Below are 26986 nucleotides of genomic sequence, written 5' to 3' on the forward strand. Positions count from 1 at the left end.
ACAGAGTGCGAGTTGCTCAGTCCTTTCTGACTTTTGCAACCCCATGGACTCCTCTGTCAATGGAATTCTCCAGACCAGAGTATTTGAGTGAGTAGCCTATCCCTTCTCCAGGGGATCTTCTCGACCCAGGAATCGAACCAGGATCTCCTGCATTGCAGGCAGATTCTTTACCAGCTTAGCTACCAGGGATGCCTGGATAAACAAAATGTGGTATATAAATACAATGAAGCCTTTAAATTCAGCCTTTAAAAGGTAGAGAATTCTGACACAAAAACAGCATGGATGGACCCTGAGGACATTATTCTAAGTGAAATGAGCCGGCCATGAAAGGACAAATACTGTATGATTCCACGTGTGGACACCCAGAGGAGTCAGAGTCACAGAGACAGAAAGTAGAAAGATGGCTTCCAAGGCTGAATGCAGGGGGGGAGGGGGGTCAGAGTTCAGCTTGGCAGGATGAAAAGAATCCTGGAGATGGATGGTTAAGATGGTAAGTTTTCTATTACTTATATTTTACTACAGTTGAAAAAACCCAAACAAATACAAAAGGAAAGAATAGGGATGGGAATTCAAAGGTAGGAAGTAGGGAGGTGTGATGGGAGACCCTGTCAATGATTCTATAATCTTGGACCAGCAGGATACACGCTGTTGTCTTCTTAGCATGTCTTAGCCGTGGATCTTCAGTGCCTCCTCCTGTGTCTCTTCCCTCCCCTACTGGAGAAGGGGTCAGCAGGTAGATCAGGTAGGGTGGTCGGCATCTTGGGGTTGCGAGGATGTGGGTGAGATGGGGAGACAGCCAGTATTAGAGCTGTGCTCTTATCAGCTGGCAGCCAATGCAGAAAACATGGGTGTATGTTAATTACAAGAGTCTCATTGGAGATTCAGGATGCTATGGGCACTGAGATGATTATCTGCCATAACACTGTGTGCACAACAGGCATTCAATTACCTGCTGCTTATTTTGTTCATTGACCTCAAGATTGGAAGATACTCAATTCTTGGGATTTGGTTTGCCGTATTAGTGGAAATTAAATTTATTTAATATTTTTATGAACCTTAGACTGCATAACCCTATCTGTGGCATCTCTTTCAATCCTTAGACTTAAGAAACTATGACTTCTAATCTTTCTACGCATGCTACATTTGCATGTTTGGGGTCAGATCAGCCATGGCTTGTTTGCTTTTCCTTTCTCGGTCATGTTAGCTGCTTTGCTGGTATCTCAAGTCCCTGAAGTTTGTTGCACTGTGTTCTGGCTCTGTCACCTGAAATGAAGTAAGTGGCTTACATATTTGCTGGATTCTTCCATGTCTAATTCTTGGCTCACCACCCACAGTTATTTAATGCTTGGGAGGGAAGCTTTTTCCTTATGCCAGCTAATCAGAAATACAAAGCTGACATGATTTTTCCAGTTCAGCAAACCTCCAAAAATCTGCCCACCTTGAAGGGGAGCTTCACGGCCCTCATACAGGTGGCGAACTCTCCTGTAAAGAGAGAGTTCTGAGCAGTGTAGTCGACCATGAATGGGGTTAATTTATAAAAACCTGCTCTCTCCATTCTCTGCAGAAAGAAATTGAGACCCTCCAAGCCAGGATGTCTGTTCTGGAAGCAAAAGATCAGCAGCTGAGACGGGAGATAGAGGAGCAGGAGCGGCTTCTCCCGTGGCAGGGTTGTGACCTTGTGGGAGGATTGTCCCTGGGCGAGCTGCAGGAGGTCACCAAGACCTTGCAGGACACCCTGGCCTTGGCCGAGCAGATTCCCCTCCACGCAGAGCCACCTGAAACCATCCGGAGGTACCGGTGATTTCCTAAGTGATTTTGGATCTCTCGCCTTGTTGATCTGTTTATGGGATTGATTTAGTCTGCTGTCCTACATATGTAAATATTGGGTTGGCCAAGGAACTTTTTGGTCAACTCAGTATTTTCCAAGCAGTGCTGTGAATTTTCAAGGGAAAGTAGCCTTGGTATTTTGAGTGTCAAGGTCCTTCTTTGTGTAGGGCAGTCCTGTGCACCTCAGGATGTTCTACACCTTGGCTACCCAACCTGTTGGGCTTTCTAGGTGGTTCAGTGGGTAAAGAATCTGTCTGCAATGCAGGAGACACAGGCAGATACGAATTCAATCCCAGGGTCAGGAAGATCCCCTGGAGGACGGCATGGCAACCCACTCCAATATTTTTGCCTGGAGAATCCCATGGACAGAGGAGCCTGGTAGGCTACAGTCTGTAGGGTTGCAAAGAGTCAGATGTGACTGAGCAGGATGCATCCAACCTGCTAAATGCCACTCTTTCTCTCCATTCTGCTAGGCACCTTCCCCATATCCTAACGCCCCCCCAGGTGCCTTCTCTGTCTTTGGGATCTATTGGAGTTTGATCGGTTGGAGAGTCTGATGCCAACCTTTACTGAGGACAATCATCTGGAGATGAGAGATGTTAGAAAGTGTTAGTCACTTAGTTGTATCCGACTCTTTGGGACCCCATGGACTGTAGCCCACCAGACTCCTCTGTCCGTGGAATTCTCCATGCTAGAATACTGGAGGGGGTTGTCATTTCCTTCTCCAGGGGAATCTTCCTGACTCAGGGATCGAACCTGGGTCTCTTGCATGGCAGGCAGATTCTTTATCGTCAAAGCCACCAGGGAAGCCTGGAGACAAAGGAGGGAATGAGCTACTAAGAGGGGAGACTCAATCAGTGAGCAGGAAGAAGAAATTATTATTCATGACAACCAACATTTATTGAGTCTTACTGTGTGTCAGGTGCTGTGCTAAGCTTTACCCTATGAGTGGTGTCCATTATTACATCCATCTCACAGATGAGGACAAGAGAGTTTAGGAAGGTCACATAGTTTGCCAAAGTCCCAATTGATAAGAGGCAAAACTGATACTAAAATTCGTGTTTGTTACGTCAAAGCCTTGTTTCTTATCCACTTGTTGTGGAGGGAGAACCTTCCCTGTGTTTTGTGTTGAGGAAGACACAAGAGATATGTGTGGACCTCTGACCTTCTGGGAGGTCATTGCCTTATTCTGGCCAAAGATGGAACCCGCCCTTACTCCTATTAGACAGAAGTCGAGCCATGCCCTGAAGGAGAGGCAGCTGGTGGTGAGGCTTGAGGGTTCAGTGGGTGCAGCAACGAGGGGAATGAATGTGCTGCTCGATAATTACGCTGCAGAAAAAACTTAAGAAAACTTCACCACCTGTAGCGGTTGAGAATATGGACTCTTGCTATCTACTCCGGAGAAGGCAATGGCACCCCGCTCCAGTACTCTTGCCTGGAAAATCCCATGGACGGAGGAGCCTAAAGGGCTGCAGTCCATGGGGTCTCGAAGAGTCAGACACGACTGGGTGACTTCACTATCACTTTTCACTTTCATGCATTGGAGAAGGAAATGGCAACCCACTCCAGCGTTCTTGCCTGGAGAATCCCAGGGACGGGGAAGTCTGGTCGGCTGCCATCTATGGGGTCGCACAGAGTCGGACACGACTGAAGTGACTTAGCAGCAGCAGCAGCTATCTACTCATCCACATATTAGTTGGAACCACTTATTATGGGGGGGGCTGTTACTGGGATGAACGGAGTTAATATGTATCAATATAGAGGTCATATGCTGGTGCCCGGGTGGCAGCACGCCCCTTTACGGTCATGTAACAGTGCCTGTCCTTTCCATCACAGGGATTTCCATCTTCAGAAGCCTTCTAACTGCCGTGCAAATGTGTCGTAGACTGTTTAGCAAGTATCTGCTCCCTGTACACATGCCACACTCAGTATCAGCTGGGATGCTTGTCCAGGAAGATGCTCACCATGTCCTCCCCTCCCCGTCCCAGCCCTGATATTTCCCTGCAGAGCTTTAACCCTGGGCTCCATCCATGGAGAAGGGGAAGACGTGGGTTGTTGCCAGATTTTAGTCAAAGGAAGCTGACCACCAGGTCTGCCTGTGCCCTTTCTCCTTCACCCCCACGGTGCAGCCTTGGCCTCCGGTGACCTTTCCTACTCCTGCTTCCCATATCCCTCCTGTGGAAGTCTTTCTACACACACGCACACGCATGCACACAAACATGCATATACAAGCACACACATATGCATGCAAACACATACATATATACACATGCACACTTATACATGTGCACACACATGTGAAAGTGTGAAACCATTAGTTTCTCAGTTGTGTCCGGCTCTTTGCGATCACATGGACTATAGTGTACCAGGCTTCTTTTTCCATGGAATTCTCCAGGCAAGAATATTGGAGTGGGTTTCCATTCCCTTCCCCAGGGGATCTTCCTAACCCAGAGATTGAATCCGGGTCTGCCGCATTGCAGGCAGATTCTTTACCATCTGAGCCATCAGGGAAGCCCATACACACATATACACACACACATGCACACACATACACACTCATAGACAGCACACACACACACATGTGGACACACACACATGATGTTACATATCATGTGTAATCATGCATATGATATATGCATTATAATAGACAGAGGTACTGATATATGGGCTTCGCTGGTGACTCAGATGGTAAAGAATCCTCCAGCAACACAGGAGACATGGGTTCTATTCCTGGATTGGAAGATCCCCTGGAGAAGGGAATGGCAGCCCACTCTAGTATTCTTGCTGGAACAGAGGAGCCTGGCAGGCTACAGTCCATGGGGTCGCAAAGAGTCTGACAGGACTGAGTGACTAAGCACACACACACATTAATATATAAGGAATATTTATATAACATGAAATATACATATACATTTGTTTTTACAAACGCAATTTACACATGAGGCTTAAAGTGAGCCTCTTTCTGCCCCACTGTCCAGATGTGTCCTACTTATTTCTCCTTTCGCTTTGAGCAGCACAGAGGCTAGTTTTACTCCTTTTATGTCACTCATAAGCTCTATCAAGGGGAAACACTGGGGTGTGCTTACCTTTGACCCTGCTGCAGGATTCACAATGCCTCTGTGCTTTGAGCTGAGTCCCTGGGCAGCATCCCTGCAGGTGTGACCCATCCTTGCAATTGCACAGAGATGCCCCGGGCAGAGGCTGCTTTCTCACTCATCAACTCACGGCTCGCAGAGCAGCCCACGTGGTGGGAGGGCTGGGCTTGTTGTTCTTATTTAACAGTTGAGGAAATAAAAGCTCAAAGTTTCCAGGGGATGCAGCTGGTTAGAGACTACTTATATCCACCTATAGGTGCTTCTGGGTCTGAACCATTGAAAGAGTTTCCACTTAGAGGCCTCAGTCTAAAACAAGGCACTCCCGAGTATGGTGGCTGATGGAGCTGGGCCCCGGAACTCAGATCTTACCATTTCTAGTCTGTTATGATGCCCACGTGCTCCAGCTTTGCCTTTTTAATCAGGATGAGAAGCAGTCGAAATAAAAGTGTGACTTTTGCTAAGTCATCCAGTGCTCTAATCAACTGAACAGGCTCTTGAAAGACCTTTCAAGGTGTGTGGCAATCCGATTCTACAACACTCTTAGGGAAATCGGATGCAAGGCTGGCTCTTGACCGTGCTGCGGTGCTGGCTGGGGGCTCCTCGGGGAGGACTCGTCATCCCCGAGCCCACTTGTGCCGGGAGGCTACAGAGTTCAGTCAAGAGCAGCCTGTCACTTTTTGTGCCTATCTGCCTGTGGGAACACCCAGGCGTCTCGGTGACCTGAACCCAGCAGGGCTCTGTATAGGAGCGAGGCCTAGGAATAAAAGGACTGAGAGTTGCCCAATGAGGGTAGGAGGGAAGATCCTGGGGTCATTAAAGGTAGAGATCAACATGGGAAACTTACCTGCTGGTCCAGTGGCTAACATGCCACACTCAATGCAGGGGTCCTGGGTTCAGTCCCTGGGTTGGGAAGATCCCCTAGAGAAGGGAATAGCAACCCACTCCAGTATTCTTGTCTGGAGAACTCCTTGGACAGAGGAGCCTGGTGGGTTACAGTCTGTGGGGCTGCCAAGAGTTAGACACAACTGAGCGACTTTCACTTTCAGCCCCCCTGTAACTTACAGCTGGCTCTGTATCCATGGTTTCTCGGCATCCCCAGATTCCAGCAACAACCAACCACCAACAGTATATGCTAGTGAAAAATAGCTGTGTGTAAGTGAACTCTTGCAGTTCAAACCTGTGTTGTTCAAGGGTCAACTGTAGTTTCTTCTCAGACCCAATGGAGAGATCTGGACAAATTGTGAAATAGGAAAATCTTGGTCTTAGGAAGAGAGGTTAGAGAAAGCTGGAGAAACAGACCATTCAACATCCTAACCATCTTTGTCATCATCCATGAAGGTTTTTCACGGAGGCCAGCTATAAGCTTAGGATGCTGTCTGGGGAGGAGCTGCTTCTGATCGACTCTATCAACAGTGTGCAAGTTCAAGGGGAGGTTCTGCTTCTTTGCCTGGATAAACCACGCACTGGTTTGGGGAGGAGTTTCCTAAGAGCACTTGGCATTCCTGAGATAACTGCTGCTGGAGACTCTGCTTATGTGGGCGCCTTACGTTCTGACTGTAGCTTGTTGGGGAATCCTTGGGCTGATGTTTGAGAAAGACTGAAAGTAGAAGGGCACGTGCTGGGGATGAGAGACCTGGCAGCTTTATATTTGGGTATTTTGATAGAAATCAAAGCAGCAGTTTGAATTTTCTGATGTTTGTGTTTTGGATAAAATAACATGTGTGTGTGCATATGTTAATTGCTCAGTCATGTCCGACTCTGCGACTCCATAGATTGTAGCCCGCCAGGCTCCTCTGTCCATGGAGTTCTCCTAGCATGAATACTGGAGTGGGTTGCCATTCCCTTCTCCAGGGGATCTTCCTGATCCAGGGCTCGAACCCTGGTCTCCTCCATTGCAGGCAGATTCTTTACAGTCTGAGCCACCAGGGAAGCCCAGGATCAAATAATTTATCAGGATGGAATGAAGAGCTGCCTTCTCAAATATCCGAGTTGCCTTCTGACGGGCCAAAGAGAGTGGATTTCTTCTCCAAACAAGAGGAGAATGTTTTTAACTACTTGGGTATTAGGCACTCCGCAATATGAAAGCTTACAGGGTAGGGATGGGTGAGGGACAGAAGCCACTCGGAAGATGAATGTTCTTTGCAATTTCCCTCATCCCTGGGATTCCAGTCCTTTGGCTTTAGAACAAACTCCTTGTTTCTTCCTTCAAGTCTTCCTGTGATGGGAGAGGTCTAGAAGGACAGCTATTTTTCTGGTAAGCCTGATTCACTCTCCCTTGGGAACCTACCCTTCCCTTCTCTGTAGTGGGATTGGGGGGTGGAGTAGGGGATGGGAAGAATGGGGACAGAGGGAGGGAGGAGGTGACAGTTTCTGGGGTTTTCCTGGACCATGTCTCCCCATGTGGGATGTGAGTGTCCGTCTGTTTATTTCTGTAAGTGGAGGAGGGTTGTGATTTGCAGCTCATCTGCCTCTAGGACGGTCAGCTCAACCCCTTTTGTTGGTCTGGGAGCCTTGAGCATGAGTGGAGGCAGGGCCGACTGTGACCTTGGCTGACCGCAAAGCCAGGTAGGAATGTAGTAGTAACTGACAGAGTGAGGGCTCCATTACTTGCTAACATTCCTTAGAGATGCTTGGCTGCTTTGTATTAGTCTGTGGTTGAGTTCTTCATTCCTCGGCTCCTGGAATTTTTCATGCTTCAAATGAAATGTATTCTGGCAGCTCATGGATGAATTGTCTCTGGTTGTACAGTTGGGAGAAACATGTCACATCTTTTTATAAACCATTGGCACAGACTGCAGAACAAACACAAGCTCTGGTTACTGCGAGACTGGTTGGACCTTGGTGGGTGTGTCTGAGTTGCTGGGGGTGTGGGTGGAGAGCTGGGCCTGCTCCCTGGTCCCCATGACTTAACCTCCTAGGGCCCCTTGGCATGGCTGACCAGTTCTTAGAGGTGCTCAAGCCTCCCATCATACCTACCCTCAGCCCACAATGAGCAGCCAGGCTGATGTTACAACTCTGTTTAAGTGAGATTTGAAATAATGAAATTCAGCACAGTTCACAATTGACTGGGAGAAAAACATCAATAGTCCCACTTTCCTCCGAGATACTTATCTTATTATAGTTAAAAGTCACAGTGAAACAGCAAGGCCTGAATCAGAAAACAGACTCCAGGGTGTGGGACGAGCATAGCTGATTCTCAAAGGGTGTGTTCAGGGATAGGGGAAGCAGCTGTGTGTGTCCTGGCGATGAGCCTGGACAGTGCAGAGTTCAGAAGAAATGCTCCTGATCTCCACGCCTCTTCTCCACTTGCTGTGATTGTGTGCTTTAGTCTCTACTTCCGGTCTTTGCTTTTCTTCTTTCTCGCCTTTGTCCTTCATCTAGTTGGTTTGTCAAGACAGGGGCTTGCAGAAAGAAAAACACCAATACAGTATACTAACGCATATATATGGAATTTAGAAAGATGGTAACGATAACCCTGTAAGCGAGATAGCAAAAGAGACACAGATGTATAGAACGGTCTTTTGGACTCTGTGGGAGAGGGAGAGGGTGGGATGATTTGGGAGAATGGCATTGAAACATGTATAATATCATATGTGAAACAAATCGCCCATCCAGGTTCGATGCATGATACTGAATGCTTGGGGCTGGTGCACTGGGATGACCCAGAGGGCTGGTACGGGGAGGGACGTGGGAGAGGGGTTCAGGATGGGGAACACGTGTATACCTGTGGCGGATTCATGTTGATGTATGGCAAAACCAATACAATATTGTAAAGTAATTAACCTCCAATTGAAATAAATAAATTTATATTAAAAAAAGAGAAACTACAAGGAGGAGAGCAAAATAAACATAAGTAGAAGGAAAATGTTTTGTTGCTAAACAGCAGCAATTAGAAAAGTACAAAATAGGCAATAGAAAATTAATAAAGCTAAAAACTGACTTATTGAAAAAAAAAAAGACAGGGGCTTGATGGGACTGAAGTACGAGGACTCATCTGGAGGAGGGGGACTGCTTTGCGTTGCTAAAACTGATAGGTTTTGAGGTGAGATTCTGACTTTTTTCCCTTTATTTTTAAAACAGACACCTTGCTTTTCCCACAGATTCATGAGGCAGGCAAATCTTTGCCCAGGGACTCAATGAATGCAGTGAGGTTGCAACGTATAAGCGGCATGAGACTGACACTTCTTGCAGGAAGTCTTCCTTGATTAGACAGAGTCCTCAATGTTCAAGACAGCTCTCAAATTTATCACCCTTCTTATTTTGATTTGTAATCATAAAAATACATTAATTTAAATATCACTTTATGCTTCCCTAGTGGCTCAGTGGTAAAGAATCTGCCTGTAGTGCAGGAGATACGGATTCAATCCCTCAGTTGGGAAGATCCCCTGGAAAAGGAAATGGCAACCCACTCCAGTATTCTTGTTAGGGAAGTATCATGGACAGAGGAGCCTGATGGGCTACATAGTCCACGGGGTCTCAAAAGAGTTGGACGTGACTTAGTGAGTAAACAATAACAAATTATTTACAAAAGTTCATTTCTGCTCATAACCCTATAAGGTATGTTGGGCAACACACTGGTTTTTGCAATGTCTTTTGTAGATGAGGCTGCTGAGGGTCCAGATTCACACTGCAGTAGAGTCCTGAGGTCTTTGGCCAGGTTTTGAAATGGAGGGGAGAGAGGTGGTTAGCATGGATGGCCTGGAAAAGAGCGGGGCTTGGGGCAGGTGCGCCTGACAGGCAGGGAAAGGTGTGCAGCTGATCCAAGTGAGAGAGAATGCTGCCGTTTCAGGCCAGCAAGTTCTCTCTCAGCCCAACGGGTCACAAGGTGGCACCTGAGAGGGATCAGGGCAAACAGGTCTCCAAACACAGACAGCCTGGGGAGACCACCAGGCAACTGACTAGGTCAGAGGGGTGGCAGCAGTTTCAAAGACAGGGGAGCAGGAGAGGAGCTGCGGGAGGAGAGGACCTGCTGGGCGCCCACAGAACAGGAAGTCTTGTTTATCAGTGAAGGTTTGAACTGGATAACGCTGGTGGTCCCTTCCAGGTCTCGAACACTTTGCACTTTCGGACTTTGTAAAATAGGTTAAAATAAATGGCTTCAAAAAATCGGTAATTCTATTCCTCGTAGCCCCCAAATATGTTCCCCTGTAATGTTCCCTAGGCAGGTGACAACCATCCAGACCTGCAGTGCTCAGGGTCGTTCTTTTCTAAGTGAGTCACTGCTAATGACTGCTAGTGATGGTTTATTTGGTCGGTCGTGTCCAACTCTTTGCGACCACATGACTGTAGCCCACCAGGCTCCTCTGTCCCTGGGATTTCCCGGGCAAGAATACTGGAGTGGGTTGCCATTTCCTTTTCCAGGGGATCTTCCCGACCCAGGGATAGAACTTGGATCTCTTGCGTGGTGTCAGGTGGATTCTTTACCAGCTGAGCCACCAGGGAAATCCACTAGATGAAAATGGAGTTGGTCTCCCAGTGGCCACTGTTTAGAGTTGGGAACTGACTGTTGTATCCTCCTATTTCCTTTGGAAAGTCATCATCACAGACAAAGGAAAGTTTTTACAGGGCCACAACTTGGAAAAGAAGGAAAGTCTTGGAAAAGAAGGAGAAGATTGAAACTACCACCTGTCTGGGCATGTGTGGATGCCACTTACCTGGAGGAAACAGGACCCTGACTTCCGTATTTTGTTTAGTACATTTGAGAAATCCCAAGGAGGAATCTTATCTTACCTACAGATTAAAATAACAACAACTTTATTTTGTGTTAAAGTAAATTTATTAGGACTGAAAAAATGTAAAACAAAGGACGATTTAAAAAAGAGCAGAGGAGGATGAAAAAGTGGCTATATATTTTAATTTTATTTATTTATTTTGAATTATTTACTAATTTATTTGCCTGTTGTTGTTCAGTCGCCCAGTCATGTCTGACTTTGCAGCATGCCAGGCCTCCTTTGCTGCACCCCATTGACTATACCACGCCAGGGCTCCCTGTTCCTCGCTGTTCCTGTTTCCCAAAGTTTGCCCAAGTTCATGCCCATTGCACCAGGTGTGGCATGTATGATATAATCCCTGAAAAAAAGTGAAAGAAAGTAAAGTTGCTCAGTCATGTCCAACTCTTTGCGACCGCATGGACTGTAGCCTACCAAGCTCCTCCGTCCATGGGATTCTCCAGGCAAGAATACTGGAGTGGGTTGTCATTTCCTTCTCCAGGAGATCTTCGCAACCCAGGGATTGAACCTAGGTCTCCCGCATTGTAGGCAGACGTTTTACCATCTGAGCCACCAGGGAAACCGGGGCCCCTTGCATTGGGGGGCACAGAGTCTTAGCTATTGGACCACCAGGGAAGTTCCTGTGGCTATTTATTTTTAAATGCTGTATTTTAATATTTTATAAATTCTCCGTGCTTTGTTTTCTTCAAGGAATTTACAACATTTATTATTATTTAGGTAGTTGTTTTGGGAAACTTGTAATATATGGACTCATCCATTCTTCTTTTATAACTTGGGTATCTGATAAACTATTTTTGACTAGAGCCTCATGGATTCTCAGAGACTGAAATGACTGTAGCTGGTTCTCTGGGTGCTGTGACTGTGAGTCAGCTCTCGGCCTAGGTGAATGCATGTGGCCTCTTCTAATAGTTTTTATTCTGGTTAATTTCAGTTTTTATTTTTCATTATTGTCAACTTGAGAATTGTCCTATGCTTAATTTCTATGTAACTTGCGTGTGTTCTACAATCCTCCATCCCCTTTCATCAAATTTTCTTATTCCTGATAAATCCTCAACGTGTTATCCTATCTTCCGGTTGTAGGTTTTTGGTTCCTGCTTTAACTTTTCAGATGTTAAAGAATACGCCTACCTAAACTGTTCTTCATTCTTTGAGCTGAAGATTTAAAGCTCTTCCAGCAGAAGTAATTCAGTTCTGCTGAGAGATCCTTTCCCAGGGACTGCAGCAAATATCCCCAGGTCTGGAACATCTGCTCCTTACTGGCTGAGACTTCAGTTGGTTAGTAACACGTCTTTTCCAAGCTGTACCAGGGCTTCCCTGGTGGCTCAGATGGTAAAGAATCTGCCTGCAATGCAGGAGACCTGGGTTTGATCCCTGGGTCTGGAGAGAGAAGAGAATACCTACCCACTCCAGTATTCTTGCTTGGAGAAATCTATGGACAGAGGAGCCTAGCGGGCTACTGTCCAGAGGGTCACAAAAAGTTGGACACGACTGAGCAACTAACACTTTCATTTTTCCAAGCTGCTCAAGGCCTGCCCTGCCCTGCACTGATTCCTAGGCTGCTAGAAAGTCATGTACCAGGACCTCTAGGTTTCCTTTACACACCCCCTTATACATGGGGGTCATTTTTTTTGTTACTGTGCTCATGCTGGCCACCATTATCAAAATTACTTTGTACATCCTTTTGGATAGGTTCCCTCAGCTTCCTCTTTGAGTGGTATTGATATTGGTGTTTGATTATTTATTCAATTATTTGTTTAGTCAACTGGATTTTTTTCCTGCTGTTTATTCATTTTCTTTATGAGCAGTCTATTTTTGCAATCTTTTATTCAATAAAATGTGTAAATCTTTAGCTTACCCACTGAAGCATTTTAGGAAGTGAAATTTATAGTATTCCCCAGTTTCAGGACTCTGACTGATGTGTTGCTTTGTCAGCGAGTTTTGAAAGAGCCTGAGAGAAATCTAAGGTTTAAGCTGTGTCTGCAGCTTTATATGCATACGCTTATTCTTGGCCAGTTGGCAGATAGTTAAAGATAAATCAGAAAAGCATTAGTTCAGTCACTCAGTTGTGTCTGACTCTTTGTGACCTCATGGACTGCAGCACGTCAGGCTTCCCTGTCCATCACCAACTCCTGGAGCTTGCTCAAACTCATGTCCATTGAGTTGGTGATGCCATCCAATCATCTCATCCTTTGTCCCCTTCTCCTCCTGCCTTCAATCTTTCCCAGCATCAGGGTCTTTTCCAATGAGTCAGTTCTTCATATTAGGTGGCCAAAATATTGGAGTTCAGCTTCAGCATCAGTCCTTCCAATGAAGATTTAGGACTGATTTCCTTTAGAGTTGACTGGTTGGATCTCCTTGCAGTCCAAGGGAATCTCAAGAGTCTTCTCTAACACCACAGTTCAAAAGTATCAATTCTCTGGTGCTCAGCTTTCTTTAGAGTGCAACTCTCACATCCATACATGACTAATGGAAAAACCATAACTTTGACTAGACGGACCTTTGTTGGCAAAATAACGTCTCTACTTTTTAATATGCTGTCTAGGTTGGTCATAGCTTTTCTTCCAAGGAGCAAGCATCTTTTAATTTCATGGCTTCAGTCACCATCTGCAGTGATTTTGGAGTCCAAGAAAATAAAATCTCTCACTGTTTCCATTGTTTCCCCATCTATTTGCCGTGAAGTGATGGGACCAGATGCCATGATCTTTGTTTTCTGAATGTTGAGTTTTAAGCCAACTTTTTCATTCTCCTCTTTCACTTTCATCAAGAAGCTCTTTAGTTCTTCTTCACTTTCTGCCATAACAGTGGTATCATCTGTGTATCTGAGGTTACTGATACTGCTCCCAGCGATCTTGATTCCAGTTTGTGCTTCATCCATCCTGGCATTTCACATAATGTATCCTGCATATAAATTAAATAAACAGGGTAACAATATTTAGCCCTGACATACTCCTTTCCCTATTTGGAACCAGTCTGTTCCATGTCTAGTTCTAACTGTTGCTTCTTGATCTGCGTACAGATTCCTCAAGAGGCAGGTCAGGTGGTCTGGTATTCCCATCTCTTGAAGAATTTTCCACAGTTTGTTGTGATCCACACAGTCCAAGGCTTTGGCATAGTCAATAAAGCAAAAAGTAGATGTTTTCTGGAACTCCCTTGCTTTTTAAACTCAAAACAGAAAGTAAAACCTTTCAGGTAAACCTTAGAGTTATAGAAAGTATACATGTTTAGAATTTAGGAGAAACAACATACATTTAAAAAAATTTTTGGATTAAGTGGAAATGCAAGCATTTCTTTTAAAAACCCTGAAAGCAATGGGATATTACTTATTAAGTAGTCAGAATTAGGGGAGCAGTGAAATGGAAATTGGATGTTACCTTTGGATCCCTTAACAGAATAAACCCAGAGGCAGGATCATATTCCCCCTGGATCAAATTGTAGGGTTTGAAGGATTGAACTCACAGGAATTTTGTGGCGAAAAGCTCTAGAGGCCCAAGAATAGAAATCTTTTTGAATGTTTATATACATTTGGGTTATGACAGTAGTTGAAATCTGGCACCATCTTGGTTACTAATCTTCAGAAAATAAGAGACCAGTAATTTATTTTCTTACTGTATATAAAAAGATATCTTTAAAATAATTTGGGAGGAAGAGGTGGAAAGGCGAGTAGTTATGATCTAGACATAGAGTCCTTCATTTTTGTGACTCCATTCATTTTTTCGTTTATTGGGCAACTAAAAGCTCTTGCAGACAAATGCCTCTAAGTCAAAATGTTTTTGGCACCTGCATTATAATTTCAGTTTGGAATATAATTGTTTGAGAGGCAGCAGGAAGAGTTGGTTGAAATAACACTTGGAATATTTGGATAAGCCAGATAACAAATTCATCAGTTGAAACTAAAGCTGTGGTTGGGACTTCCCTGGTGGTCCAGTGGTTAAGATTCTCCACTTCCGATGCAGGGGACACAGCTTTGATCCCTGGTCAGAGAACTAAGATCCCACATGCCGCATGGTGCGGCCAAAAGAAAGCTGTGATTCTTGATGGAACTGGACTTAGATGCAAAGTGTGACTCTGTAAAGTCAGGCGGTTTCTCAGTGGAGATGGAAATTGGCAAGAGATGGCAGGGGCCAGGCTGTGTGTGTGTGCGTGTGTGCACGTGAGCTTGCCTATGTGCATCACTTTATTCATGTCAGCTGATTTGGAAAATTCTATGTATCCAGTAAATTCATTATTAGGGCTCTTTCCTCTGCTCAGCATGTTTCCATCAGCACCTCGACCCCAGGAAGTCTTTTTTTTTTTTTTTTTAAGAAATTGGAAATCCTTGTGTTTATTCTGTCTCTCTCTTAGATCCCTTTTAGGGGTGCTTATATGAGTTTCTTGGTGGTTCAGATGGTAAAGAATCTGCCTGCAATCCAGGAGACCCAGGTTTGATCCCTGGGTCGGGAAAATCCCCTGGAGAAAGGAATGGCTACCCATTCAATATTCTTGCCTGGAGAATTCCATGGAGACAGCCTGGCAGGCTATAGTCCATGGGGCCACAAAGAGTTAGACGCTACTGAGCAACTAACGGAGAAGGCAATGGCACCCCACTCCAGTACTCTTGCCTGGAAAATCCCATGGACGGAGGAGCCTGGTAGGCTGCAGTCCATGGGGTCGCTGGGAGTCAGACACGACTGAGCGACTTCACTTTCACTTTTCACTTTCATGCATTGGAGAAGGAAATGGCAACCCACTCCAGTGTTCTTGCCTGGAGAATCCCAGGGATGGGAAGCCTGGTGGGCTGCTGTCTATGGGGTCGCACAGAGTCGGACATGACTGAAGTGACTTAGCAGCAGCAGCAGCAGCAGCAGCAGCAGCAGCAGCAGCAGCAGCAGAGCAACTAACAGTTTTACTCTTTTCACTTTCATATGAGTGACACAGACATCTTTTATTAGAAAGAATGTATGCCCTAATAACATTTGACATCTCAGTGTGAGTTTGCTGAGTCAGTTGGAGAATTTGGACTTTACCACAAAGATTCAAGAGCGATAGAATGAATTATCCTTATTCAAGTTTAGACTAAGATCCCTGAAGTTCAGAGAAATATTTGGTAAGGATATGAGTCACTAATGTGATCCACATTCAGAGAAATAATCAACAGACCAAAAGTCCAAATATTTCTCTGGCCAATTTTGCTTTGATTCTTTCATTTCACCTCTTCTGCTTGGGCTAGAGAGAAAAACGTCAAACATATTAGTTAAAAATGCACGTGCCCAATTTTTGTCAGATTACTTAAACATATTTCTTACTCTGATATAGGCATGGCTATTTGTAGAAATGATTTATTAAAAAAAATCTTTCTAGACTTCATTCTGGCAATGTCCCCCACACATGAGCTAGCTCTTTGAGTGGGTACGTCCTGTGTGTGGCTGCCTCCCCTGCTGGACTGGGGTTCTGTGCCGTGCCCAAGGTGACCAGGGTGGCCTGCAGTGGCACTAGAGGCTGGCAAATATCTCTCTTCACTGCATGCAGCCTTTGATCAGAGTAAGTGTCTCAGGCGACCAGCGTGATCGCTTTTACAGCCACAGAGAGTGGCTTACCTCTGATGACTGCATGTCCCATCATGCCTTTATGAGATCATCTGAAGCCTGGAGGAGCTCTTGGCATTTTTGTTGTCTGTGCTCCATCTATGTCCCACTGGTGACATGTGACATTATCAGCTGTGAGGAGAGAAGGGTCCAAGGAAGGGAAAAAGCCAAGTAGATGAAGTCCTGCGTTTCCTAAAGCTGTTTTTGCTGTCATTTTCTTCACCACTTGTCCCTGACAGAAGGTTAGCGGCCTGAGCAGTAATTGGCAAGGTTGTTAATGTCAAGGATTCCTGTATCTGTATATGTATTTTAATTCAAGACCGAGTAGTGCCTGTGCTAGGGCAGCTGTCATCTTGCCCTTTATGTCACTTCTAGTTTGCATCAGTAACAGTCTCTCCTTCTTAAACTTGTTTTTACTAAACAAGCCAAGGGATGGAGCTGGGGATGGGGACAGGGGACAGGGAGAAGACTGGAAACTGAGCTGACATTCCTGCTCCTATAGCTCTTTACTACATTGGCGTGTTGGTACATGATCAGATCTACATAGGCAGAAAGCTGGGTGCTCAGTGGCCAGCAGACGGCAGACTTTTTGCACAATTCTGTTCTGAGGGCAGAAACACTCATGTCTTGCTTAGTAAAAATGGCCTTATATTTCTGCCTCTGTCATTAATGCTCTCTGGCACTTTGCATGACTGATGTGTTAAAAAAATTTTTTTTAATGTGGACCATCTTTTAAAGTCTTTATTGATTTTGTTACAGTATCACTTCTGATGTTTATGTTCTGTTTTTTTGACTGAGTCATGTGGGATCTTCGCTCCCGACCTGGGATTGAATCCACACCCCTCCACTGGAAGATGAAGTCTTAAACACTGGACTACCACAGAAGTTCCTGATGTGTGTGTGTGTGTGTGTGTGTGTGTGTGTGTGTGTTTTAGATTCTCCAGATCTCTGCAAATAAAATAACCTTAGCAAAAGAATCTTGAATAGTAGAACAGTAAAGGCATCTTGGACGGTAGGACTGGGATGTTCTTAGAAATCACCTGGTCCGACTTCTTCACTTTGCAGATGAGCAAAGAGAACCCCAGAAAAAAGGGACTTATTCAGAATTCTGCAGAAAGTTAAGGTGGTGGTGGAAATCTCTGCATGCCATTAATATTCTTGTGCATCAGAGGTCAGACAAGAGTAGCGGCAGAGTTTGTCCTCCAAAGGCTTGTCTTTGGAGCAGATGTATGCTTGGCATCCTGGGTGTGAGTTTAATGCTGATGTCCAAGGCTGGTGCTGAGGGTAGTCGTGGCTGGCTTCCTGGAGGTGAGAGAAAGCATCACTAATGGAGGAAGGAGAAATGGGTGTGAGGTGGTTTCTCTAGAAAATGAACACAGAGGTGTCCTCCAGGCTGCCTCTCATGTGGCCCAGAGCAGGAGACCAGTGGAAGCAGGAGGACCTGGCTTGTATCCCCACCCTGTGGTCTGTTCTGCACTGTGATGGGACCCTTGGCCTGCATGTCTAAGAACTAGCCACATCTTCCAGGTTGATCCCTGCAGTGTGGTCCACCCTGGGGAGGAAGATCTTAAAAAGAGGCCCAGGCAGAAAGCAGGTTCATTGCTCTCTGGGAAGGCTCTTCTGGTCTCAGCTGCCTTCACCAGCTTCTGCATAGGCATGTATTAATACCTTTGGCCCCATAGATATTTTCTTCTGGGAGTAAGGAGAATAAGAGCAGAGCCCTCTAATGCCTGGATCCATGAAAGATGTGGAAAGTATTACTATGAGAGGGTACAGATTCAAATTTCTGATAAGTCTTTTGAGTTATGCCTCCCAAAGTGACAGCATCTGGAGAAACAGGGAGTAAATAGTTAGTGGCTAGTAGAGCAGGGCGTGGGATTCTGTAACCAGATAGATACCAGATGCAGCTCTAGGTTTTAGCAAGGAAGGTTAGCAAGGTGCTCTGGGCTGCCCTGGTGGCTCAGATGGTAAAGAATCTGTCTGCAATCCAGGAAACCCAGGTTCAGTCCCTGGGTTGGGAAGATCCCTTGGAGGAGGCTATGGAAACCCACTCCAGTATTCTTGCCTGGAGAATCCCATGGACAGAGGAGACTGGCGGGCTACAGTCCATGGGGTCACAAAGGGTAGGACACAACTGTGCGACTACCACTTCTACTTCAAAGGCCCCATAATCAGTTTTTAAAAACTCAAAGACATTGTCACATGCAATTTTCTTATAGCCACCTGTCCTTAGAGCCTACACTACAAGGCAAGAATGTTTACAATCTATTGTTGGAGAGGTTTTCTGTTTCCCACTTGAGTGAGTTGAAAATGAAATCATCTATTAGTCTGAAACAAACAGAAGGGCCGTTGTGACTCTTGTCTGGCAGCTCCCATATGCAGTAGACTTTTTTTCTTGGACTGTGGAGCAAGCGGAATCAAGACTGCCGGGAAAAATATCAATAACCTCAGTTATGCAGATGACACCACCCTTATGGAAGAAAGTGAAGAACTAAAGAGCCTCTTGATGAAAGTGAAAGAGGAAAGTAAAAAAGTTGGCTTAAAACTCACCATTCAGAAAACTAAGATCATGCCATCCGTTGCCATCACTTCATGGCAAATGGATGGGGAAACAATGGAAACAGAGATTTTATTTTCTTGCGCTCCAAAATCACTGCAGGTGGTGACTGCAGCCATGAAATTAAAAGACACTTGCTTCTTGGAAGAGAAACTATCACCCACCTCAGTTTAGTTAAGTCACTCAGTCGTGTCTGACTCTTTGTGACCCCATGAATTGCAGCACGCCAGGCCTCCCTGTCCATCACCAACTCCCAGAGTTCACTCAAACTCACATCCATCGAGTCGGTGATGCCATCCAGCCACCTCATCCTCTATCGTCCCCTTCTCCTCCTGCCCACAATCCCTCCCAGCATCAGAGTCTTTTCCAATGAATCAACCCTTCACATGAAGTGGCCAAAGTACTGGAGTTTCAGCTTTAGCATTATTCCTTACAAAGAACACCCAGGACTGATCTCCTTTAGAATGGACTGGTTGAATCTCCTTGCAGTCCAAGGGACTCTCAAGAGTCTTCTCCAACACCACAGTTCAAAAGCCTCAATTCTTTGGCACTCAGCTTTCTTTACAGTCCAACTCTCACATCCATACCTGACTACTGGAAAAACCATAGCCTTGACTAGATGGACCTTTGTTGGCAATGTAATGTCTCTGCTTTTGAATATGCTATCTAGGTTGGTCATAACTTTCCTTCCAAGGAGTAAGCATCTTTTAATTTCATGGCTGCAGTCACCATCTTCAGTGATTTTGGAACCCCAAAAAATAAAGTCTAACACATATACATAAAGTGTCAGATTTTATGACCAACCTAGACAACATTAAAAAGCAGAGACATGTATGGATGTGAGAGTTGGACTATAAAGAAAACTGATCACCGAAGAATTGATGCTTTTGAACTGTGGTGTTAGAGAAGACTTTTCAGAGTCCCTTGGACTGCAAGGAGATCCAACCAGTCCATTCTAAAGGAGATCAGTCCTGAATATTCATTGGAAGGACAGATGTTGAAGCTGAAACTCCAATATTTTGGCCACTGATGTGAAGAACTGACTCATTTGAAAAGACCCTGATGCTGGGAAAGATTGAAGGCAGGAGGAGAAGGGGACAGAGGATGAGATGGTTGGATGGCATCACTGACTTGATGGACTTGAGTGAGTTCCAGGAGTTGGTGATGGACAGGGAAGCCTGGCTGCAGTACATGGGGTCACTAAGAGTCGGACACGATTGAGCAACTGAACTGAACTGAACTGAACTGGAGCACCAGTATGTAGAATCTTAATAACACATGTGATCAATCATACTGTTAAAAATGGAAATGTCACATATGTTAGTTTGCTAGAGCTGCCACGACAGACTCCCACAGACTGAGGGGCTTAAACACAGTGCTGGAGGCGGGAAGTCCAAGATCAAGGTGTGGGCAGTGCTGGTTCCTTCTAAGGCTGTGAGGCAAGAATCTGTGCCAGGCTTCTCTCCTTAGCTTGTGGATGATTGTCTTCTCCCTGTGTCTCTTTTGTGGTCTTCCCTGTGTGTGTGTCTCTCTCTGTGTTCAAATTTCCCCTTTTCATAAGGATACCAGTTATATTGGGTTAGGGTCATCCTGATGACCTCGTTTTAATTGATCACCTCTATAAAGACACTCCAGTACTCATGCCTGGAAAATCCCATGGATGGAGGAGCCTGGTAGGCTTCAGTCCATGGGGTCGCTAGAGTCGGACACGACTGAGCGACTTCACTTTCTCTTTTCACTTTCATGCATTGGAGAAGGAAATGGCAACCCACTCCAGTGTTCTTGCCTGGAGAATCCCAGGGATGGGGGAGCCTGGTGGGCTGCCGTCTATGGGGTTGCACAGAGTCGGACACGACTGAAGCGACTTAGCAGCAGCAGCAGCAGCATAAAGACACTATCACCAAATAAGGTACCATTCTGAGGACACTAACATAATGAATTGGGGTTGGGGGCACACACTCAACCCATAATAGACCCCTGTATACTCAGTTTCCTTTCACCATCACCACCCTCAAGCCCAGCTGCCCCTATTGTACTTTCTGTATAGCACAATAGGCTCAACTTTTTCTGAGGCTTCATGTGTTAAGGGTGAATTTCAGTCAAATGATTTAAGCACAATTTGTGAGTAGAGGATAATGTCCATTTACAAATAATGATGTTGTGCTGTAAATTCAGGGCTTCCCTGGTGGCTCAGACCGTAAAGAATCCGCCTGCAATGCAGGAGACCTGGGTTCAGTCACTGGGTCGGGAAGATCCCCTGGAGAAGGAAATGGCAACTCACTCCCATTCTTGACTGAGAAATCCCATGGACAGAGGAGCCTGGTGGGCCACAGTCCATGGGGTTGTAAAGAGTCAGATGTGACTGAGTAACTAACACACACACATTGTAAACTCAACACCATTCTCAAATAGGATTCTAAAAACTAGTGTATACCGTGACAGTGTACCTCAAATAATTACACATCTTCTGGAAGAGGCAGCATAATTTAGTAATTAGAACAGACAGCTAAACTGCCTGGGTTATCATTCTCCCATTACCAGCTAGCTGACCCTGGGAAAATTACTGAAATCTCTCCTGGAGTTTTCTTGTCTGAAGATGTAGATATTAGGTACCTACTTCATAGAGTTATGAAGTAGAACTTAGAATTTAAACATAGAATTTAAAAGGCTAATCCATGTAAGGAATACAAGGGAGAGTGCCTGGCACACAGTAAGTGCTCAATAAATGTTTGACACTTATTATTCCTAGGGTGGCTGCTTTTCAGGAAGACACTCATTTGAGTAAATTAGGCCTGGGGTGTTTGTTAAAACATTATGTGCTAATTGGTGGAGACAATGTGTGTTTCCAGGGTACCGCATAATTTGATCTGAGAGAGCAGTTTACTTGTCATTAATCATATGCAGGCTTCAAAGAAACGTGGGGATTCATTTTAATCACTGAAGTACATGTAACTCTTATTTATAAACATTTAACTCATCGAATTTGGTGGTTTTCAATTTGTATTCCTGCTCCTGGAATCATGATTTGGGGACCCTTGGAAGATCCCCTGGAGGAAGAAATGGCAACCCACTCCAGTATTCTTGCCTGGAGAATCCCATGGACAGAGGAGCCTGGTGGGCTACAGTCCATGGGGTTGCAGAGCTAGACATGACTGAGTGAATGACACGCCTGGGTGATGGTGGTAATATTCAGTGTGCAGGGTCTATGTGACCTCACTTGTATCCCAGGCCAGACATCCCACCTCAATCAGAATAGATGCTCTATTATCTATTGTATATATTACTATTCTGAGTAAAATTTCATTTGAAAGAGCTCTACTACTAAAAATAGCTTGAAAATCACTCACATGGGGTATAGATGATTTATATTCTTCTGCCCCCCATTGCTTCCATTCTGTGCTTACCCCAGGGATGCAACTAATGCTAATATTAGCCTGAGCAAAACATAATTAGGAAGGTAAATCTACTGCAAAAAGCAATATAGCATAAATTAAATATAAATCAAATCAAATATAAAACAATGCATTCAATTATCTGCCTCTCTGCCTTCCTGCTTTAACATCAGTATTTGAGAGGAGACTAATCTTCTTTCTGGGACAGGGCCAAGACTGAGCCAAGACCAATGAACATGTCAAACTCTGGAAGGACGGTGCTTGACCTATTGGGCATGAGCTAAAGGCGCTGACACTTTGGTCAGCTAAATTCTGTCTTTTTTTTTTTTAATTTTTAATTTTTTTAAATTCTATTTTATTTTTAAACTTTACAATATTGTATTGGTTTTGCCAAATATTGAAATGAATCTGCCACAGGTATACATGTGTTCCCCATCCTGAACCCTCCTCTGTCTTCCCTCCCCATACCATCCCTCTGGGTCGTCACAGTGCACCAGCCCCAAGCATCCAGTATCGTGCATCGAACCTGGACTGGCGACTCGTTTCATACATGATAGTATACATGTTTCAATGCCATTCTCCCAAATCTTCCCACCCTCTCCCTCTCCCACAGAGTCCATAAGACTGATCTATACATCAGTGTCTCTTTTGCTGTCTCGTATACAGGGTTATTGTTACCATCTTTCTAAATTCCATATATATGTGTTAGTATACTGTATTGGTGTTTTTCTTTCTGGCTTACTTCATTCTGTATAATAGGCTCCAGTTTCATCCATCTCATTAGAATTGATTCAAATGAATTCTTTTTAATGGCTAAGTAATACTCCATTGTGTATATGTACCACAGCTTTCTTATCCATTCATCTGCTGATGGGCATCTAGGTTGCTTCCATGTCCTGGCTATTATAAACAGTGCTGTGGTGAACATTGGGGTACACGTGTCTCTTTCCCTTCTGGTTTCCTTAGTGTGTATGCCCAGCAATGGGATTGCTGGATCATAAGGCAGTTCTATTTCCAGTTTTTTAAGGAAAAAACTGTTCTCCATACTTTTCTCCATAGTGGCTGTACTAATTTGCATTCCCACCAACAGTGTAAGAGGGTTCCCTCTTCTCCACACCCTCTCCAGCATTTATTGCTTGTAGACTTTTGGATCGCAGCCATTCTGACTGGCGTGAAATGGTACCTCATAGTGGTTTTGATTTGCATTTCTCTGATAATGAGTGATGTTGTGCATCTTTTCATGTGTTTGTTAGCCATCTGTATGTCTTCTTTGGAGAAACGTCTAGTTCTTTGGCCCATTTTTTGATTGGGTCATTTATTTTTCTGGAATTGAGGTGTAGGAGTTGCTTGTATATTTTTGAGATTAGTTGTTTGTCAGTTGCTTCATTTGCTATTATTTTCTCCCATTCTGAAGGCTGTCTTTTCACCTTGCTAATAGTTTCCTTTGTTGTTCAGAAGCTTTTAAGTTTAATTAGGTCCCATTTGTTTATTTTTGCTTTTATTTCCAATATTCTGGGAGGTGGGTCATAGAGGATCCTGCTGTGATGTATGTCAGAGAGTGTTTTGCCTATGTTCTCCTCTAGGAGTTTTATAGTTTCTGGTCTTACGTTTAGATCTTTAATCCATTTTGAGTTTATTTTTGTGTATGGTGTTAGAAAGTGTTCTAGTTTCATTCTTTTACAAGTGGTTGACCAGATTTCCCAGCACCACTTGTTAAAGAGATTGTCTTTTCTCCATTGTATATCCTTGCCTCCTTTGTCAGAGATAAGGTGTCCATATATGCGTGGATTTATCTCTGGGCTTTCTATTTTGTTCCATTGATCTATATTTCTGTCTTTGTACCAGTACCATACTGTCCTGATGACTGTGGCTTTGTGGTAGAGCCTGAAGTCAGGTAGGTTGATTCCTCCAGTTCCATTCTTCTTTCTCAAGATAGCTTTGGCTAATCGAGGTTTTTTGTATTTCCATACAAATTGTGAAATTATTTGTTCTAGCTCTGTGAGGAATACCGTTGGTAGCTTGATAGGGATTGCATTGAATCTATAAATTGCTTTGGGTAGTATACTCATTGTCACTATTTTGATTCTTCCAATCCATGAACATGGTATATTTCTCCATCTATTAGTGTCCTCTTTGATTTCTTTCACCAGTGTTTTATAGTTTTCTATATATAGGTCTTTAGTTTCTCTAGGTAGATATATTCCTAAGTATTTTATTCTTTCCGTTGCAATGGTGAATGGAATTGTTTCCTTAATTTCTCTTTCTGTTTTCTCATTATTAGTGTATAGGAATGCAAGGGATTTCTGTGTGTTGATTTTATATCCTGCAACTTTACTATAATCATTGATTAGTTCTAGTAATTTTCTGGTGGAGTCTTTAGGGTTTTCTATGTAGAGGATCATGTCATCTGCAAATAGTGGGAGTTTTACTTCTTCTTTTCCAATTTGGATTCCTTTTATTTCTTTTTCTGCTCTGATTGCTGTGGCCAAAACTTCCAAAACTATGTTGAATAGTAATGGTGAAAGTGGGCACCCTTGTCTTGTTCCTGACTTTAGAGGAAATGCTTTCAATTTTTCACCATTGAGGATGTTTGCTGTGGGTTTGTCATATATAGCTTTTATTATGTTGAGGTATGTTCCTTCTATTCCTGCTTTCTGGAGAGTTCTTATCATAAATGGATGTTGAATTTTGTCAAAGGCTTTCTCTGCATCTATTGAGATAATTATATGGTTTTTATTTTTCAATTTGTTAATGTGGTGTATTACATTGATTTGCGGATATTGAAGAATCCTTGCATCCCTGGGATAAAACCCACTTGGTCATGGTGTATGATCTTTTTAATGTGTTGTTGGATTCTGATTGCTAGAATTTTGTTAAGGATTTTTGCATCTATGTTCATCAGTGATATTGGCCTGTAGTTTTCTTTTTTTGTGGCATCTTTGTCAGGTTTTGGTATTAGGGTGATGGTGGCCTCATAGAATGAGTTTGGAAGTTTACCTTCCTCTGCAATTTTCTGGAAGAGTTTGAGTAGGATAGGCGTTAGCTCTTCTCTAAATTTTTGGTAGAATTCAGCTGTGAAGCCGTCTGGACCTGGGCTTTTGTTTGCTGGAAGATTTTTGATTACAGTTTCAATTTCCGTGCTTGTGATGGGTCTGTTAAGAGTTTCTATTTCTTCCTGGTCCAGTTTTGGAAAGTTGTACTTTTCTAAGAATTTGTCCATTTCTTCCACGTTGTCCATTTTATTGGCATATAATTGTTGATAGTAGTCTCTTATGATCCTTTGTACTTCTGTGTTGTCTGTTGTGATCTCTCCATTTTCATTTCTAATTTTATTGATTTGATTTTTCTCCCTTTGTTTCTTGATGAGTCTGGCTAATGGTTTGTCAATTTTATTTATCCTTTCAAAGAACCAGCTTTTGGCTTTGTTGATTTTTGCTATGGTCTCTTTTGTTTCTTTTGCATTCATTTCTGCCCTAATTTTTAAGATTTCTTTCCTTCTACTAACCCTGGGGTTCTTCATTTCTTCCTTTTCTAGTTGCTTTAGGTGTAGAGTTAGGTTATTTATTTGACTTTTTCCTTGTTTCTTGAGGTGTGCCTGTATTGCTATGAACTTTCCCCTTAGGACTGCTTTTACAGTGTTCCACAGGTTTTGGGTTGTTGCGTTTTCATTTTCATTAGTTTCTATGCAAATTTTGATTTCTTTTTTGATTTCTTCTGTGATTTGTTGGTTATTCAGCAGCATGTTTTACAGCCTCCATATGTTGGAATTTTTAATAGTTTTTCTCCTGTAATTGAGATCTAATCTTACTGCATTGTGGTCAGAAAAGATGCTTGCAATGATTTCTTTTTTTTTTTTTTTGAATTTACCAAGGCTAGATTTATGGCCCAGGATGTGATCTATCCTGGAGAAGGTTCCATGTGCGCTTGAGAAAAAGGTGAAATTCATTGTTTTGGGTGAAATGTCCTATAGATATCAATTAGGTCTAACTGGTCTATTGTATCATTTAGAGTTTGTGTTTCCTTGTTAATTTTCTGGTTAGGTGATCTATCCATAGGTGTGAGTGGGGTATTAAAGTCTCCCACTATTATTGTGTTATTGTTAATTTCTCCTTTCGTACTTGTTAGCATTTGTCTTACATATTGCGGTGCTCCCGTGTTGGGTGCATATATATTTATATTTGTTATATCTTCTTCTTGGATTGATCCTTTGATCATTATGTAGTGACCGTCTTTGTCTCTTTTCACAGCCTTTGTTTTAAAGTCTATTTTATCTGATATGAGTATTGCTACTCCTGCTTTCTTTTGGTTCCTATTTGCATGGAAAATCTTTTTCCAGCCCTTCACTTTCAGTCTGTATGTGTCCCCCATTTTGAGGTGGGTCTCTTGTAGACAACATATGTAGGGGTCTTGTTTTTGTATCCATTCAGCCAGTCTTTATCTTTTGGTTGGGGCATTCAACCCATTTATGTTTAAGGTAATTACTGATAAGTATGATCCCATTGCCATTTACTTTATTGTTTTGGGTTTGAATTTATACACCGTTTTTGTGTTTCCTGTCTAGAGAATATCCTTTAGTATTTGTTGGAGAGCTGGTTTGGTGGTGCTGAATTCTCTCAGCTTTTGCTTGTCTGTAAAGCTTTTGATTTCTCCTTCATATTTGAATGAGATCCTTGCTGGGTACAATAATCTAGGTTGTAGGTTATTTTTTTTCATCACTTTAAGTATGTCTTGCCATTCTCTCCTGGCTTGAAGAGTTCCTATTGAAAGATCAGCTGTTATCCTTATGGGAATTCCCTTGTGTGTTATTTGTTGTTTTTCCCTTGCT

The 26986-nt window shown here is 43.6% G+C and overlaps 1 protein-coding gene across 5 annotated transcripts in view; it reads left to right on the forward strand.

Moving 5' to 3' along the window:
- DISC1 (DISC1 scaffold protein) overlaps nucleotides 1–26986 on the forward strand; it is a 430685-nt gene that overhangs the window by 162193 nt on the left and 241506 nt on the right. For all 5 annotated transcript variants that reach the window (XM_059882642.1, XM_059882643.1, XM_059882639.1 and 2 more), the window contains exon 6: nucleotides 1565–1791. In XM_059882642.1, coding sequence (XP_059738625.1) covers nucleotides 1565–1791 — 227 coding nt within the window. The remainder of the gene's footprint in view (nucleotides 1–1564; nucleotides 1792–26986) is intronic.

The sequence above is a fragment of the Bos taurus genome, chromosome 28, assembly GCF_002263795.3.
Source record: "Bos taurus isolate L1 Dominette 01449 registration number 42190680 breed Hereford chromosome 28, ARS-UCD2.0, whole genome shotgun sequence".
NCBI classification, from domain to species: Eukaryota; Metazoa; Chordata; class Mammalia; order Artiodactyla; family Bovidae; genus Bos; species Bos taurus.